General features: G+C 47.8%; 1 protein-coding gene across 4 annotated transcripts in view; it reads left to right on the forward strand.

Annotated features, from left to right (window-relative positions):
• MTUS2 (microtubule associated scaffold protein 2) overlaps nucleotides 1-18,573 on the forward strand; it is a 301,022-nt gene extending 282,449 nt beyond the window's left edge. For all 4 annotated transcript variants that reach the window (XM_077341792.1, XM_077341794.1, XM_077341793.1 and 1 more), the window contains 6 exons: nucleotides 346-451; nucleotides 5,487-5,560; nucleotides 7,874-7,972; nucleotides 9,578-9,697; nucleotides 10,777-10,874; nucleotides 13,053-18,573. In XM_077341792.1, coding sequence (XP_077197907.1) covers nucleotides 346-451; nucleotides 5,487-5,560; nucleotides 7,874-7,972; nucleotides 9,578-9,697; nucleotides 10,777-10,874; nucleotides 13,053-13,269 — 714 coding nt within the window. In that variant the 3' untranslated portion in view covers nucleotides 13,270-18,573. The remainder of the gene's footprint in view (nucleotides 1-345; nucleotides 452-5,486; nucleotides 5,561-7,873; nucleotides 7,973-9,577; nucleotides 9,698-10,776; nucleotides 10,875-13,052) is intronic.
• The last annotated feature ends 162 nt before the right edge of the window (nucleotides 18,574-18,735 follow it).

The raw sequence follows: 18,735 nt of genomic DNA on the forward strand, positions 1-18,735 counted from the left end.
TCTGATGGCTCCGACTCACATTCTGTAACCTGCACTGAGTCTCTGTGAGAATGTGAGCGATAAAGAAAGTCAACAAATAAATCGGAAAGCCCCTGATCTTGAGCTGGCTTTCCCAAGTGATTTAAGTCATGCAAACAAAAGGATTCTCCAGATGTCTTTCTTGTACTGATATTAAGAAGGAGGGTAGAAGGGAGTGTCTGGCCAACCTAGACCCACCCGCTTCAGAAGTGGACTGAAGAGGCCAAGACAGGGAGGGTTATAGGTCTTCTCGTGGCAAGGAGAGCTCTGTGAACTGGGCACAGCCTTTTATCTCCCATAACAGCTCCGGCTTTGTTGTTTGAACAGGTGGAAGACATCACAGCCACTCAAGAAGCTGCCGTGTTAGAGATGGAGAACCACCACATGGTTGCTGTTGCGGGCCTTCAGGATGAGTACGAGAGCCGTGTTCAAGGTAAATTCTGCCGCCTCTCAAAGCCTGCGTTGTCCTGGCTTGGGAGATAAGTGGCATCATGGAAACAGAAGCAGTGATCTCGTCAGAGCTCAGAAGCTAAGCAGGGCTGACTTCCGAGGAATTCCAGGGTCATGATGAGGAGCCAGCAGTGGCAATCTCCTCTGAGGGCCTCTGGCCTTGAAAGCTCTATGGGGCCACCCTGAGTCTGTTGTGACTTGAATGCGCTTTCCATGACCACCATTGGTGAGAGGCTAGGCATGTGACCAACGTGGAACAGGTTTGCATTGCTTCCGATCACGGGTCTGTCTGGCTCAGCTGCCCTGACGAATGGTGGCTCTCCCAGGTTTTTGGCAGGTCTTTTATCAGTCATGTTGCCTGAGGTCCTTGTCAAGAGAGGCAGCAGGGGTCGTAGAATCATAGCATTGGAAGGGACCTCCATGGTCATCTATTCCAACCCCCTGCATAATGCAGGAACTCACAACTACCTGCCCACCCACAGTGACCCCAATTTCATATCCAAGTGATCCCTCCACCAAAAAGCTCCAGAATCCAGCCCACAGCAGCAATTTCCTGGGTAGGCAAGGAAGGAACCACAAGAGGCAACCACTGGCACATCCCTTCCTGCCCATCCACTCACAATCTGCCTAAATTCATAAAACCAGCATTTCTGTCAGATGACTATCCAGCCTCTGCTTTAAAACTTCCAAAGAAGGAGAACCCACCAGCTCCCAAGGAAGCTTGTTCCAGTCTAACTGACTCTGTCGGGAACTTCTTCCGGATGTTTAGTTGAAGATTCTTTTGAATTAACTTAATCCCATTGGTTCTGGTCCGACCCTCTGAGGCAAGAGAAAACAACTCTGGTCCATCTTCCATAGGACAGCCCTATGCGTATATTTGAAGATGGTCATCAGATTCCCCTCTCAGTCGTCTCCTTTCCAGGCTAAACAGACCAAGCTCCCTCCACCTTCCCCCATACGACTTGGTCCCCAAACCCTTCGCCATCTTTGTTGCCCTCCTCTAGACATGCTCCAGTTTCTCTGGTTAAACTGGAGACTTTCTGCGAAGTGTGTGCATGCCCTCTGAGTGGTGGCACCACCCACAGCAAGCAGCTTGAGCCATCAAAGGTCCTGTGGCGCCTTCGTGGTCCATTGCAACCTGACTCTCCATAGGCAATAGGGAACTTCTCCGCTGGAGAATGACTGTCTGAATAAAGAGGGAGGGCAGGGCTGACAAAAGATCCCTGGGAAACAAACAGGGGAGGATTAGGCTGTATGTAGGGCTGACACCCTCCAAGTAGCCCTTAGATATCTCCTGCAGTTTCAGTGGATCTCCAGATGAACCAGATCAGTTCCCCGGGAGGAAATGGCTGCTTTCGTAGATGGTCTCAGTGGCATCATTTTCTGCTGAGGTGTCCCCCCCCCCAACTCCAGCCCCAAAGTCTCCAGCTTTTCCCCAACCCAGAGCTGGTAGCCCCAGCTGTAGCAGAAGGTGCAGTAATGCAGAAAAGGTTGTGCAAATGTAATTTTTATTCTCCAGGTAGGAAATCACATTTGAAGTCGCCCTCACATTCCATAGAAACAGGCATCTCGGCTTCCCTTATGGGCATGAGAAAATCAATTGCTATTGATTAAACGTCTGTTGAGATCCCTGGTGATGAAGCCGTCATTAGACGGAGTTTATGTTAAAGGTAACAAATGATGTGCAGAATTATCCGCTCGACACGCAGTCGAACTCTGCCCTCCGTTCTTCCTACCTGCCACTCCTTTCCAAAAGGGGGTCCCACCAGTGGCACCCCCAGTCTGCATCACTTCCATACATGTGAATACTTAGGGGATGAAAATCCGGCTCTGTTTACAGACCATGAGCTTTGACTAGAGCAGGGGTAGTCAAACTGTGGCCCTCCAGATGTCCATGGACTACAATTCCCATGAGCCCCCTGCCAACATTTGCTGGCAGGGGTCATGGGAATTGTAGTCCATGGACATCTGGAGGGCTACAGTTTGACTATGGAATCTTAAGTACATTTAGAAGTAAGTAATTCTGTTTATGATAGGGCACTGCCAATATTCTAAGCAGGTCTAGATCTCCCTCTTGTGGCTTGACATGGTATTGCAATGGTTGTTCAGCCAGTCTATTTACAGAGCTATCGTTTGCGGCTGTTAGTTGAGCCATTAAATTTTAACATCATTCTGGTTAATAACTTTGCAGGTTATTAGACCACCAATCACTTCAGGGTCAGGTGAAACTTCATGCCTCTGATAAAAACCATGGAAGACCAGTGACCTCCCCCATGATTTTATTTCTTGCTGACTTGGCCGCTTCTGCCCAAGTAATCGAATATTCATTTTGTGGTTGTTTGGGTGGCAGGAAGGGAATATTATTTGATATTTCTCATAAAGCAAATTCAAAATAGTCAATCGTTTTGTTTCCCCCTGTCTGTTTATGAGAAAGAAAAGTTTGTCCTATTTATCTGAGGATTTAAATCCTTAAGCTCATATGTAACCTTAATAGACACAAAAAACATTGAGCTATTTAGGACTTTGTGCCTAATCTGCAGAATGTTAGTCTGGCCTTTGGCCATTAATGGCTGGATGACTGTCTGCTATGCTAAAACTCAAGGATACAAAGGAGAACTTTAGCATGTGGGTTCTTGGTTCAGATCACATGCAAGCGATTGCTTAAAATATTTAGCATTCCTGTACAGCAGACATGTCCAACGTACGGCCCAAGGGCCAGAACCAGCCTGTTTGGGCTCTTATCCAGCCCACAAGCAACTGGGGGGAACCAGTCTGAATGTGAACCAGAAGGGCTTATATTAGGGTACTATACTCCCTGCTGGGTATGCTCCCTTCCCCAAATGGGGACCCTCCCCGAGACATCCCCCAGATCTCCAGTGATCGTCTGCCCCAGAGTTGGCAACCACAAGGGATGAGGAGGGCTGGTTTAGTCCCAAGCTCTGCACAATCAGCCCCCTTGTGGCCTGCCTGCTGTCCTTGGCTGAGGCACAAAACCAGGATGCTGTGCCCACCACTGCTGCCTCCTCCTCCTCCTCCTCCTCTTCTGGCCAGAGCATGTTGGGCCCCTTCCTGTGCCACCTGGGCTGCTGGAAAGATGGCTGGCTGGTCATGAGTGGCAGAATCTCTTTGGCCCCACCTCCCCACGCAGAGTGGCATCCCACTTTCCGGCACTTGTGGAAAGCTGCCGGCCAGCTCACCAACCGTGTCCACATGCCAGCGTGTGAACGGAGTGACTAGCCGGGCCAGGCACACTGTGCACAGCAGCCCGGGTGAGAGAGAAAAGCTCGATGCTTACATTAGGGCAGGGGTCGTCAACCTGTGGTCCTCCAGATGGCCATGGACTACAATTCCCATGAGCCCCTGCCAGTGTTTGCTGGCAGGGGCTCCTGGGAATTGTAGTCCATGAACATGAGCTCCCCCTCACTGGAAGTCTTCAAGCAAAGGCTGGATACACACTTTTCTTGGATGCTTTAGGATGCTTTGGGCTAATCCTGCATTGAGCAGGGGGTTGGACTAGATGGCCTGTATGGCCCCTTCCAACTCTATGATTCTATGATTCTATGATTCTAACATCTGGAGGACCACAGGTTGACGACCCCTGCGTTAGGGGCACAGTGCTTGCAAAAGGCTGAAGGCTGGGTGCAGGGGAGGCCCTCCAAGTCGGATTAGCTGGAGCCTGCTAACCCACTGACCCAAATGTGCGCAGCTCCTCGCTCGCCTCCCTCCCTCGGCAGCAGAGAGAGGATTAAATAAGAGGTGAAGCCGAGGCGCACACACATTCCCTGGGCTCCCTGCCTGCGAGTGCTGCCGTATGCTGCCGTCTGGGTGGAAGTGGGGCGTGGGTGGGGGGAAGGCAACGGTCAAGGTCAGGAACAGACACTCCAAAAAGCATGCTGGGTTTGCCCATGGCAGAGGCAGGCGCTGGAGATGCTCCTGTGCGCTTGGATGTAATGCTCTGGGTGGCTGGATAATGGAGTAATGCTCTGGGTGGCTGGATAATGCCATGGGGCTGGCAGGACATAAAAGGTCTGCCAAAGGCGATGAAAGAGGAGCTGGCATCCTTGGAGAGTGGCAGCGCTGGAGGGTGGCTTGTGTTGCTGGGGAGCATCGCTGTTCCCCTTGTGGTTCAAGCCTGCTGCTGAATTTGGGACTTCGACAGAGGGAGGGGCAGGTTGAACAGCTGCCTCACTCCCCTCCCCTCTCCAGAGCCTCTCGTCCACAGCAGAGTCTTTAAGGCAGGGCTTTGGAGGGCCCCCTGGTTGAGGCCGCTTGGCCACCTGTCTGCTGCCGCTGCGGCCACAGAACGCATCCCTTCATGCTCCAGCTCATCTCGTATGGCCAAGGCATTCAGCCCCATGGCATGCAGTGGGGCTCTTCCTCCGCTCCCTTTTTTCTTGTCTAGGAGACTGTGCGTTCATTTAAAGTTGTGTGGTCACATGTGACTGATGGACGAGCTGAGGAAGACTTGTGAAACTGGCTTGTTCTTTTACTCACTCCATTTCTGGGAGGCTAAAAGCAAAGACATTCTTTTTCATCGTACCCTGCTTTGCACTGTGAGGATGCATGGCTTCATCCAGATGAAATTATAGAGTGAAATGCTTCTAGTGTTGTCGAAGTCAACTATGTTGGGATAGAAGGGATTGCTAAGCCTTTGTGGATACTAGACGGTTAAGCAGGTATAGGGCATCATAGCTAGATATGTGGCATGGGCCAGGAGGCACAGGGGCTAGAGGCTTGCAGCAAGGCTAGAAAGGGCTAGGGGGACCCACAGGTGGGTTTGTGCTCCCACCTGACTCTCCTCCACTATGCTGCCACCTGTTTCTTAGCGAAGCCAAGCACATTGGAGTGGCATGCTGGCTGAGATATTATTAGATTCCTGGCATGTGTGAGCAAAATATTGAACTGTGTTGTGAGGGGATGAACCCTGGGGGTTGTGGGTGATGCGTACATCAGGTGCCCAGTTTCAAAACATTACTCAAAGCAGCATTTTGTGCATTTTCCCCTCTCCCTCCCCCCAGAACTGAAATCATCCCATGAAACGGAAAAGAGAGAACTAGAAGAAAATTTTGAGAAGCTACGCCTGTCCCTCCAGGTTAGGACTTCCATTCCTTATAAAACCTCATCATTTGTCACAAGGAGCTGATCACTGAAAAGTTCCTCAGGAGAAACGGAATCCTTCCAGCCAGTTCAAGAGCAAAAGTGCAGTTTGGCTCCTGCCTGCGACTTCCAAGAGGAGCAACCTTCACCTGGGTTTCCTGCATGCCTGCTGGCTGGCTGGCTGGCTGGCTGGCTGGCTGGCTGGCTGGCTGGCTGGCTGGCTGGCACTATGTGTCACACATGTCACTCGCTCACTCGCCCGCCGAGCGGCTTGTTTGCTTCTGTTCTGCTCTGCCTTAAATGACCACCTAGCAAGGGTCCACCAGCCGCAGCGGAAGAAGGGGGCTGGTGTTGGAATAAAAACGTGTTCACCTTGAAAGTAACACTGGGCTCCAGCTCATTATGTGCTTCCATAGGCCTGTCTTCAGCAGCTTTTAAATAAGTAGGTTTATTGGGCACTAAGGGCCCGATCTGGCCTTTTTGGCTTCGGCACCCATTAAAGTCAATGTGGCCACTGGCTATAATGGGAATTTCAGCTTTTCTACCTTTCCTGGGGCCTGGGGGAGGGTTAAGTTACAGTCTCCAAACATTCAGGGTAGCTCCAGGAGGCTCTTCCCTGAATCCCCTCCAGATTTCAAAATGATTGGGCCAAGGGGTCCACTTCTAGGTACTCCTGAAGAGGGTGCCCCCATCCTTCCATTATATCCCATGGAGAGCCCATCCCATAGGATATAATGGAGGGGTGGGGGCACCCTCTTTGGGAACCCCTAGATGTGGATCCCTTGGACTAATAATTCTGAAATTTGGAGGGAAGTCATGGAGGAGGCTGTGCCTCAACACCACCACCAACCCAGGCCCCAGAAAAGGTGGGAAAGCCAAAATTCCCATTTTAGTCAAGGAAGGAAGGGGGTTGGTTGCCGGAATTGATTGACAGGCGGAAGTGCAACATGTATAAGGTGCATTGCTCTCTTCCACCATTTCCAGCAGCAATTGTGGAGGGTGGGACGCATGGAAGGGCAGCAGACAAAGGCGAGACAGCAAAAAGGTGAGGAGTGGCTGGGAAGCCCAATAATATTTAGCGCTACGCCATTCAGATGGTGTAGAGCTATTTTTACTAATGTGCGGAAATGCCCTGTGGTCTCAACCATTATCTCCCAGAATATAAATTCCCCAGTAGATAAACAAAGAAAGAAAGAGAGAGAGAGAGAGAAGCCAGAGTAGCCGTCCCATGTAAATGGCAGCCTGCTATACCGTCTCCTGTGGAGCCCAGAAATTCAAAATTAGTTGCCTGTGAACACTGTTGAAATTGCTGGCAGCAGATGAACCATCACTTGTTTTTCTCAAAAGGTTTTAAGTATCATGATAGAAGCATCATTGCCTTTTCTGCTACCTTTTCCTTGGGCGAGCCAATTTTATAGGCGTTTAAGCTGCTTCAGAAACTTGAAAAACTGTTGGAGTCAATAAAAGTTTAGAACAAATACATGCATGCACCATGAAAAATCATGCCCCTGCCATACTCACTGGCACACTCTTAAACAGAACAAAAATGGCTCTCTGACCTCATGGGCCCTCATCACTTTGCTTGAAGGTCCATGGCAGAGCAAGCTTGGTGAAGACAAGCAAGTGTGTGCTTGGTTTGGCCTGGATGCCGTCACAGCCTTGAGCTCTGTGGAAGAAGAGCTGGATAGAAATTAAATAAAGGAATGAAGACGGGGCTCTGTTGATTCAACAAGGTTTAAAATGACTTTCTCCAGCTGCACTCGGGACAAATCTGGGCTTTTAGTTACAACAATATTCTCGGGATCATGCATGACTCAGATATTTCTGGGTTCCTGTGAAGCTACAGTTTGCTGTGATATCGAAGGATTTAAAACCAACCTGTGTGAGGGCTGTTTTATTATCTACAAGCCGGGATTGTGCTTCCCACACACTGAAGAATACACTTTCAATCCACTTTCATTGCGCTTTAGTGTTGGTTTGCACATGGATTTTGCTGTTTTGCACACTAAAATCAAGTTGCAAAGTGAATCAAAAGTGGATTTGAAGCATTATTCAGCAGGTGTGAAAGCTCTGATGACCTGTAATGGGAACCAGGAAATGTTCAGTATCTGAGATATGCAAGAGGTCAGTGGGAGGGAGCATATAAAAACAAGGATATCAGACTCCTTCTTGCAATGGACAAGCCATGACTGATTCATTTACCTTTGAAGGCTCTCCCTCTCTCTCCCCCCCCTCTCTCTCTAATGTTGCCTAAAGTTATTCACCTTGCCTTACATGAGTAGATCTCAGGCCTGCTTTGTGATTACAGGACCAGGTAGATACCCTAACCTTTCAGAGCCAGACTCTAAAGGACAAGGCAAAACGGTTTGAAGAGGCACTCAAGGAAAACACTGAAGAACAACTAGAGGTAATTCATTCAGATTCAGTTATTCGAGGAAGTCTACATAGACGAAATTATATAAATGTAATTGAAATATATTAGAGAAAGAACATTCAGCACTTTATGAAAAAGTAAATATTGGACACATAATTTAAAATACCACATTAAAATATCCAACTGAAGATATTTGAGACACTCCCTTGTCATGTCATGGAAATAATTTCTTAAAACACAAGGGGGGGAGGGTTGTCTGTCACTTCATAGTAATAATGAATGTAAGTAACCTCCATGATTTGAAGTAGCACCATTATAATCACCTGCATGACCCAGAATAAACCGGGTAAAGCTTCAGCTGTAGCCAGAGGGAAATACTGGTTCACATAGTGCTTGAAATGAGACTCACTCACAGGTTACCCTTCCCATTGTTGTCCATTTAATGTTTAACTTTCGTTCCTTTGCCGTAATTTTCTCACATGTGGTATCATTGTTATCCAAGAGTCCAACTATTAAAAACTTGGGTTCACTTCCAGTTCAGGTTCAGTATCTCCTAACTCTCCAGTTCAAGCAGCCATTTAAAAAAAAAATGGTTCCATTCAGCTACTTGGACTCCGTTTGAAACCGATTCAGAACTATTTCGTGCAGAACCATGTCGCCCCAATCTTGCGCTTGCCGATCCTGTCAAATGCAGATAGTCACAAATATTTAACTCCAGAACAATTGTCTGTTGTGTAAACAAATGGGCTGGATTCCAGGGGGAGTGTAGATGACCGAACTAGGGTTGCTGATTCCACCTCCTCGCTTTGTCCAGCTCCACCTTCCCTTCTGCAGAAGCATCATTGGGCAGAACGAGCCTTGAGAGGCCAGGGCAAGGACACCTGGGCAAGATGGTGTTCAGCAGCAATAGGGTGCCTAGCCTATCTAGCGCCCAGGGTGGATAATTTTTTTAATACCCCTTTCCTCTATTTATGTCTTTATTTTTGCCACAGCTGGCTGTAGGGCTTTCAAGGCAGGGGACGTTGAGAGGTGGTTTGCCATTGGCCAGACTAGGCTGGGGCTACCCAGATCAGGGCCCCTCCTCTTGTTACACAAAATGGCTCCCTCAAGGGGAATGATGGGGAATTCGAATATTTTAACAAGAGGCTGGGTAACTGCAGGATCTTTTTAACAGTGCTTACAGGGTCCTTTTCCCAGGGAGAAATCTTTTTAAACAAAGGTGACACTTTAATTTACACTCGAGGAGATTTATTTGGGGGAAATATTGGGGTGCTTTTAAAACACAGGCACAAGCAAAACATTACAAGTTCCTAAGTAATGCAAGGGAGGAAGATGAAGGAGTTCAGAGTACCTTTACCGGTCCAGAAAAGTTGAGGGTTGGAGGGAGATCGGAGGCATGAGAGCGGGGGGGGGGGGGGGGGAGAGGCATCTGAAGCTAGTAAGCAGTTCAGCTGGGCTAGTTACTGAACACAAAACTAGGGCTGAAAGCTGGGGGGGGGGTTAATATCTAAAATGTAGCCTCTAGCCATGTCCTGTTTGCTTGAAGCCCCAAACAATAGGCCCCTCCTCTTCACCAGCAGAAAGAGCCCTCATGGACTAGCCTTTGTCCTTTGTCTCATGGCTGTTTTTCACCCTCAGGTTGCCCTTGCGCCATATCAGCACTTAGAGGAAGACATGAACAGCCTCAGACAGGTTCTCGAGATGAAGAATCAGCTCATCCATCAACAGGAAAAGAGAATCATGGAGCTAGAAAAGCTGGTGAGTTCTCAGAGGTTTTGCTTGTTTAGAAAAAATAGGAAAGATAGGTAAGAAAGTGGTGAATAGCCAGCGGGATGTGACGGTTTAGAGTGGCAGCTTCTAATCTGGTGATCTGGGTTTGATACCCCCACCGCATGCAGCCAGCTGAGTGACCTTGGGCTAGTCACAGTCCTAATAGTGCTGCTCTCATAGACCAGTCCTGTCAGAGGTCACTCAGCCCATCTACTTCACAGGGTGTCTGTTGTGGGGAGAGGAAGGGAAGGCCTTGAGACTCCTTGGGGCAGTGAAAAGCAAGGTATAAAACCCAATTCTTCTATTCCATGTGTGATTCGTTTCATGGAGTCCAAAATGTACTTAAATCAATGTTGATTCGGACACCTTTTGGACAAATCAGGTCTGAATCTCACTTCCCCTTAAGTTAAACTGCCTGAATCAGCCTTGGCCAAATCACTGAGCGATGATTTGGAAGTAATTCAGCCACACAGAGATCAGGCGGTTTAAAGAGACCAACATTTTCCTTTTCTATCTATTCTGTGGTCTGCAGGAGGGGGCTTGAGACAGAAGCCCCACATTTATAGCATAGCTGCAGGAGCCCCTCCTCAAAAGTACCCTCAAGTTTCAAAAAGGCACCCAAAGAGGGTGCTTCCTTACAAACGCCATTATTCCCAATGGTGATATGAGAACAGAGAATCTTGTTCTCTCTCCACTAGAAACAATGGATGTTGGATGGGGGCACCCTCTTTGGGTACCTGTAGAGTTGGCTCCCCTGATCCAATCATTTTGAAGCCTGTGGGTGCTTTTCAGGAGAGGCTCCTGCAGCTATGCTGCATGTTTGGTGCTTCTACCTCAAACCTCCACCCGTCAGACCACAGAACAGAAAGAAAGGGGAAACTTCCCATTTACTTTAATGGTGCCATAGGTTGTGATGGCACCGAATCTGTGGATCAATCATGCAGAGGGAAAATTTAAAGTGCCCAAAATAAAAATGGAAATTGAATTCAGTGTAGACGGGAGGGATTCATTCGAACTGGGACCCGTGCAGACTCGACCTAGGGGTAACCAGACTTTTCTTCCTGCAGGCTGAAAAAAACTTAATACTGGAAGAGAAAATCCAGGTGCTTCAACAGCAGAACGAGGATCTGAGTGTTAGGATCGATCAGAACTCTGTGGTGACAAGGTCTGTTTGAGTCTTTTCTCCTGAGCTTTAACGGTGTAAATCTAGAAGGCTACTTATAATTCAGCTCCTTTTGCATGGAATTGTAGGGATGTAATGGACGCTGAGTCCTTCCTCCAAGGAGTCCAGGGTAAGCCCTCTTCTCATCTGTTCCTCTCAGCAGTGCTGTGGGGTAGGTGAGGCATAGGGACAGTGGCTCTAACTCACCTGGTGAGCTTGATGGTGGAGCAGCTGAGAGACTATACTCTGAACTTTGAAATCTGCTATAAATTCATGAGGTGGCCATTGTTTGCCTGTATTTATCATAGAATCATAGAATAGGAAGGGGCCCTGCTCAATTCAGGATCAGCCTAAAGCATCCATGATAAGTATCTGTCCAGCTCCTTTTTGCAAATTGCCACCAAACTGAGAGGAGTAGCAAACACCCCAGAAGAAAAGAGCTGATCTGAACATGCTGAGAAAGTGGACATGATGGCATTATACCCTGCTGAAGTCCTTCCTGTCCCCAAACCCTGCCTTCCCTAGACTTTGGCCCCCAAGTCTCCAGGACTTTCCCCAAACAGAGCTGGCAACTCTGTTTATTTTTAAAGACCTCCTGCTATTTGCTGAGCTTGGCTCCCCCTCCCCCCGTTGCACCATCATTTTCCCCTTCTCTTCCTTGACTCAAACGCTGGCTTCTCTCCAATATCTGGGCAGTTCTCTCTGTCTTGTTCTTTTCCTTGCCTAACAGCTATTGCCACTGTAATATGAGCATTTTGTCTGCTGGCATCAGCATCAGATGACACGACAAGACCCAACATCCTGACTCCGTATGCCGGAGCATAGCAAAGTAACAATTGGAAGACGACTTTATTGTTTCTGTTTGCCTCAGCAAATTTTCTTTGAGAAGGTGGTAGCATTATAGCCGTGTGGGCCAGCAATGACACAGCTCCCGTGGGAATTCGTCTTGGAATTATTCAGCCCCAGTTCTCATCTTCCAGCAAACTGATTATTGGTGGTTGTGGTTTTCCAGGCTGTGTGGCCATGGTGCAGTTTGATTGATTGTTGTCTCCGCAGAGCAGGGGTTCTTTGTCCACCTTCCGAAAACACGGGGCATCATCCGACATGGCCCTTCTGTAGGATAAAACTGAGTTTGAGCTCATAGATCTCCTTCTCGTGGGAAGAATGGTCTTGGCCTTTCAGGCCTAACATGTTAAAGCTTCTGTTGGGTCATGCAGGCATCCACGGCCTTCTCTACACATGATTAGTCAACCACAGGCAGCTGAATGCACACAGGGGATCCCTTGAAAAAATGTTGTGTTTGAGGTGGGAGGGAGAAATGTCCTTATTCCGTGGCAGTCATACCCCACCTTTCTTCCCATGGGGGATCAAAAGCAGCTTACATCCTCCACTTCTCCTCCATTTTACCCTCACCACAAGAGGAGGGGGAGACAGTTGCAAGATGCTTTGAGACTCCTTTGGGTAGTAAAAAGCGGGGTACAGACTAACGTTACCTGGGACAATTATCATGGAATAAATATATGTCAATAAATGTATATTTCTTGTGAGCCAGCTTGGTGTCACGGTTAAGAGCAGCGCTCTCCAATCTGGAGAACTGGGTGAACTTGGGCCAGTCACAGGCAGCTGGGTGACCTTGGGCCAGTCACAGTTCTCTGAGCTCTTAGCCTCACCTACCTCACAGGGTGTCTTTTGCAGGAAGTGGAAGGGAAGGTGATTGTAAGCCGCCTTGAGACTCCTTTAGGTAGTAAAAAGCGGGGCACAAGAAACCAGGTCTTCTTCTTTAAAACATAATACATAAAATCTACGGCAGAGGTGGTAGAAAGTGCTGTCAAGTCGCAGCTGGTTTATGGGGCACCACAGGGTTGTCCAAGTGAGAAATGAACAGAAGTGGCTTGCCAGTGCCTGCCTCCATATAGTGACTCTGGACTTTAGTGGTGGTGTCCAATCAAACTGCTAAGCAGGACCAACCCTGCTTCCTTTCAGAGATCAGGCTAGCCAACAGAGAATCCAGAAAGGGTAAAAGATACACATCTGACTAAATCCCAAATGCATGGCAGAACGGAAATGTTTCTTGTGCGGTGAGACCAAGGGAGGACATGGCTGGGCTGTCAGAAAGATGGTCCTTGGAACGGAGACTCAAGAAGGGCTTAGAATTGACACTGCCTTGTTTCCCTTTTGCAGACAGTTATCCGAAGAAAATGCCAATCTCCAAGAATACGTCGAAAAAGAAACAGAGGAAAAAAAGAGGCTCAGCAGAACAAACGAAGAGCTGATGTGGAAGCTGCAGACGACAGAACCCCAGAGCCCCGTGAAACTGTCTCCTACATCCCCCACCCGGATTTATCGCTCTTCGTCTGGACCGCCCACCCCTGCAAAAGTCAGCACAGTGCTGAGATGACAGGCTTATGCAGCTCTTCAAGACGACTTGTCCCTGACAATATCCCGGTCTACTGAATGTTCTCATCCAAGGATGTAGTCATTGTAGTTCTAAGTAGATCTCTGGGGTCTGTTGTGCCAGCATGCTCTCTAGCCGTCAGCTGTATAGTTCTAGGCAGTGGACTCTTGTGGTTCTGGCACCGGAAGCATATCTGGGGGAGGCTGATGTATGGGTGTCCCTGCAGGGTTAGAGTCAAATGCAAGGAAAAGGTCCCTTACTACTTATCACTCAGACCGAATGAACTTTTTGCTGCCATATTTCAGGTCAATTGCAAGCGCAAGTTTTGAACAGCTGTGTTTGCGTGTGTACCCAGGATGGTACTTGCCTCCATGCGTGGAACTTGAAACACACGGGACGCACTCATACACACTTCTGGACGTGCCGTTGAGACTGTTCTGAATTGCATTTTTTTATATATGAATGGATTCTACAAAAGCGCTGATCTATTTTCATGACCATCAGCAATTTTTCTAACTCGTGCCTAAGACTTATACCGAAATGAAATGAAAATGCATTTTTGGTCAAAGCTTCCCAGGAATATTTCTATCCAAATTAGAAGAGTTACCCAGAAGTAGAAGCACCTTCAAAATGGCCACCAAGTGGTACTTTTTCTAAAGCAAAACACCAGCGACGTTGAAACCCCGAAATCGCTCTTGCCTTCAGAAACCACCACTTTTCTAAGCATTGCCATGGTTACTCATCCCCCAGGTTTGGATTAGAACGGTTGTAGGTACAGAAGAGTTGAGCAGTCTTGAGGTTTTTACCCAGACCTGTGTTTCATTTCTCAAAACGACTACACTTACTAGCCTAATGGTGGCTGTTTTTAAACTTTCTAAGGAGAGAACAAGGCAATAGATGTACAAAATCATTGTAAAAATATATAAAATCACCCCACGCACTGAAACTTTTCCTTTCTCCTGTGACCACGGCACATAAGCCGAAAGAGCTTGGTTTTGTAAGCATGCTCAGTTCACTTCCATATGGAAATGCTGGGTGTCCTACAGCTCCGTTTGCTCTCCTCCCATGGATCAAAGCATGATTCTTTCATTGAGTGGCTCATCCTTACCTGTAGTATCCGCCTAATTATCCCAGTCACCCAGGTGCTCACCTGGGGAAGCGATACTGTTAGGGCCACCAATGAGGCCAATCCCTTGTAGCGTTGCTTGGGGGGGTGGGAGGAATGTGACACCCATGTGGTCTGCTGGACTGCATCATTCACCTTGTAAAGGATCCTGGGGCTTTAACGCCTTCACCATACTTTTTTTGGGGGGGGGGGATCACTCTTTTATACATTCAGTCTCTTCTTGGAAAGCAAAAGGCAGTTTCACAGCTGCCGCTGCACTTCTATCTAGTGAAAAGATGACACAGCAACCCGACACCACATAGAACTTTCAGGCTGCTGGAACAATGGCTCCCCAGAGAGTAGCATAGTGATTGATTTAGCATTAGACCTCGAGAAGGTTCTTAAATAGGAGCTGGACGATGAGACCCCAGCTAAGAAATACCCCTCATTGTCCTTGATGTGATAGAAGGCGGGTGCCAGCATTTATGTCGGATTTGTTAGACTTAGACCGTGAATGAGTTGAACATAGTGTTGGGTGCTAGTAGAGCATGAATCCTCTGAGCCAAAACGACAACAACAAAAAAATGTTTTTATAGCTATCTATGTGATGTTTTGAGTCGCAGCTGGATCGCCAGGACTCAACGTTTCGCATAGCACACAGGCTTACACGCCTACTTTTGGAATCCAGTTCGAAGTGCCAAAAACGCACGCTGAGAGGAGCGGCTTCGACTGACACTGGCGGAAACTCCGCCTCTGCGGCCCAGCTGAGCACGCCTGCTTGGTGTTTCCTTCTCGGAGACTGTGCGTGACGCCGGCCCCAATGGCCACACTGCAGTTCAAGGGGTGATCAGCATCCTTCCGTTGCCATAGAGCCATGGCCCAGTTCCATGATGTAAAAAATAAGGTTCGGTTTTCTTTTTTTAGAGAGGTTTATTTTTGTAGCTGCCTTGCATGAAACGGATACCGAGCACAACAGTTTTTCTTTTTTAGATTAGCTTGTGCCATGTCGACAGCTAATACAAGCGACAGCACTAGATTTTTGCCTATTGAGCAAGTACAAGCAAAAAGTAGGGTAGTTGTGTCGATTGCCTCCAGGGCCCGTTTTAGCCACCTCTGCATACTGCACGTTTTGTACAAAAGGCACTGATGGTCCATGGGACCTCTTTCGTTGTTTCATTCGCCTCCTGCACTGTCCATTCACAGGAGAGACCTTACCAAGCTGTTGCTACATTTGTTTTGTTTACATTATAAGCAATGTACCCAGACCGCACTCCCAGGCAAGTTCTGTTGCCCATCATGGCCCCCATTTATGTTTCTTTCCTGCTCCGTTCACTTCTCCGCCTCCATATGCAGCAAGTGCTTCCAGAGATGGAACGCCAGCTTCTGGTGGCAGGGAGTGGCCCACCAACTCTCTAGCAGCTCTCAGTCCTTTTCTGCTAGGGTCAGACATAACGATGCCCCTCTCCACTGATGTACTACTGTTCATACAACACTGCTTCCTGAGTAGGAAGTGGACTTCTAGCTTCCTAAGACTGTTCCAGATCACATATGATCTTTCAGCTGGCTTGAAAATGTAAAGCAACCAAGTCCTACGTCTCAAGGTCCAACACCAGAGGGAAAAGTCATGTTATGTCAATGTTCTTGGCCTTTTTCAGCAATTTTGCAGCCTGGCCTGGGTTTGTTTCATTTCTAAACTTTGCAATATAAATAATAGAGATGAGAAGCAATCAATCGCTTGGCAAAGTTACATCTTCTCTGTTTTCACTTTGGGGACATTGGGCCACTTTCCTGTGCCATTTTATTGTTTGGAACAGAGTTCTGTGGAAGCTGGCCACTCTGAAACTGCAGGTCATGAATGACGGAAATTGCGGTTGCAGGAGCCTGTGCATAACTCACAACTTTAACGCTGAGCATGACTCTGCTTGGCAAAGAACAGTGCAAGTAGATTGGCATGCCCCAAGGGTAGCCCCAAAGCAAACCCTCTTTGGCTTTTAAGATTGGTTTCTGCTGTGGTGATCAGCTGGTCAAGTTGAGGGGGTGCATAGGGTGCACTTCAAGTTGCACTCTGGCTTCCAGCTGATCTGACCAACTCTGCTATAGACACGAAACACAATGCAAGGGCACAGCGAACCAAGAACTGCAAAAGCAAGAAGGTGGAAAGTGAGGCAGGGTGAGAGGGTCAAGTCCAAATGTGTACCCTTTTATTTCTTGCTTACTAAAGCTCTCTTTTGTGTTGACCAAGCAACTCTTGACATGTGCTTATAATCAGCCAGATGCCCCCACTCCTAGGCCTCTTCCCCTTCAACTTTTTGTTGGATTGCAATAAGGAAATCAAGCAGATGAACTTTAGTGCTTCCCTGTTGAAAACCTCCTTCAGAAGGATGCTATATAATGTAGTCATTCAAACAATAGGAAAAACAGGCTGAAGTATGTATGGAGTGCTCAAAGACTTCTTGTGGATCACTGATGTAACGGACAGGAGCACTTTGGTTTAATAATGGTTTTAAAAACAAAGATATTCCTTCATGTGTCGGGCAGAATTCCTATTATAAACATGTTACCAGTCATGTGAGATCTGCTGTTATGCCGCCTCTGCTCAGAAGCAGAAAGGGTGTTAGTGACTAAGAGTGGCAGCTTCTAACCTGTCAAGCCGGGCTTGATTCCCCGCTCCCCCACATGCAGCCAGCTGGGCGACCTTGATCTAGTCACAGCCCTGATAGTACTGCTCTGACAGAGCAGTAGTATCAGGGCTCTCTCAGCCCCACCTCCCTCACAGGGTGTCTGTTGTGGGGAGAAGAAAGGGAAGGAGATTATAAACCACTTTGAAACTGCTTTGGGCAGTGAAAAGCAGGATATAAAGAAACCTCTTCGAGGAGGGCTCAAGGAACCACTGCTACACTCCCATGAGCAGCAGTAACTTTGCATTTGCAAGGCGAGGTTTGTAACAAGATTCTGAACCAGTGCCCATGTAAGTCCATTACAGGGCACCGCTCCACAGAACAACATATATACAGCTTTCTTTTAGGCCACCCTTTTGCTTTTTTCCATCGCTGCATAAGCGCATGCAACAGACAGCATCTGGAAGTGGTTCATGTTACAAGAAGATGCCAAAGCAATTTCCACTTCCTCTTCTGGCACCTCCACTCTGCTGTGAATAGGAGGAACTGCCACATCTTACCCACAGCGAACAGCGTGAGGTTCCAGTTGCATGCAGAGCACATGCATCTCAGCCATAGCAGGGTAGGGAAGCAAGGATTCCTATCGCAGATAGGGCCTTTTGGGGCCTATTCAAAGCTGCCCTCCATTACGATAAGCAAGCACTTTGCATTTGCTACCCCATACTGCTTGGCATTCCAAGAGCGTCAGGCAGAAGACAGATGCTTCCAAGCAGCCTCGGAACTCTCTGGGAAAGTGTGGTGCTCCAAATAAAAAAATGCACCGTTTCACTCTCTATCCAAGAGTTTCCAATCTAGGGAAATCCTTGAAGAGACACAAGCAAGGGATAGTTAGGTGTAAATGCAGGCAGGTCCATGTCGCACTCACCTGTCTCCCCATGCGTCCATGTCTCACCCTAAGCCCTGCATCTTGCTTTTGGGGAGTAGGCTGCGGGAGGGCACACACCAGGAGAGGATCATGGCAGAAGTCATTTGGAGATGGTGCTTCCCCTGTGCACTGCATCAAAGGCCATGCCCAAGGTGTTGGCCTCCCCAGTTCTCAAATTCCTCTCATCCAGCGAGTGTCTTCCCGGGAAACCCATGAGTAGGGCTCTGCTGCTGCCTTAGGAAACTCAAAGGCCCTACAAAAGCTCTTATGAAAAGACAAGGCAAGGGTAAGCCCAGCAAGAGAATCGCATTCCCTTCTGCTAGGTACTCCGTGCTATTCTAAGAGATTGTTGCACCAACCACATTTCTCATCAATGAATCAGCAGGAACTGAATAGGAAAGCTTACTTTTGGCCTAACAATGAAGAACTCAAATCAGGTATTTTAACGTCTCTGCACTGATTGCATTTGTGTCCCATGGACACATGGATGCTTATGTAACGATTTTTGGTTTGGTTCCCCCCTCCCCCATGCAAGTAGGAGTTTGTGGTCTGACTTCTTAGGTGGCTTTGAATTAAAGGGGAAAAGTTTGTAATAATTCCTTTACAGTGTACAGGCGTGTGTAAGATATTCATTCTAATAAATACTTGTTCCAACATTAGTTTTGTGGTGTTTGTGTTTCTTCATATGTTCGGATTTGGGCAGGATATTAATTAAGCGGATCAGTAATGAAAGTGAAGGGCCACCTTGAACATGCTCACTTAAACGTCACAAATTTTGGCTGGCATCTCTCTACCATTGAAGGTAACAGTCCCAGTGGTTC

The sequence above is a fragment of the Paroedura picta genome, chromosome 6 (assembly GCF_049243985.1).
Source record: "Paroedura picta isolate Pp20150507F chromosome 6, Ppicta_v3.0, whole genome shotgun sequence".
Taxonomy (NCBI): Eukaryota; Metazoa; Chordata; class Lepidosauria; order Squamata; family Gekkonidae; genus Paroedura; species Paroedura picta.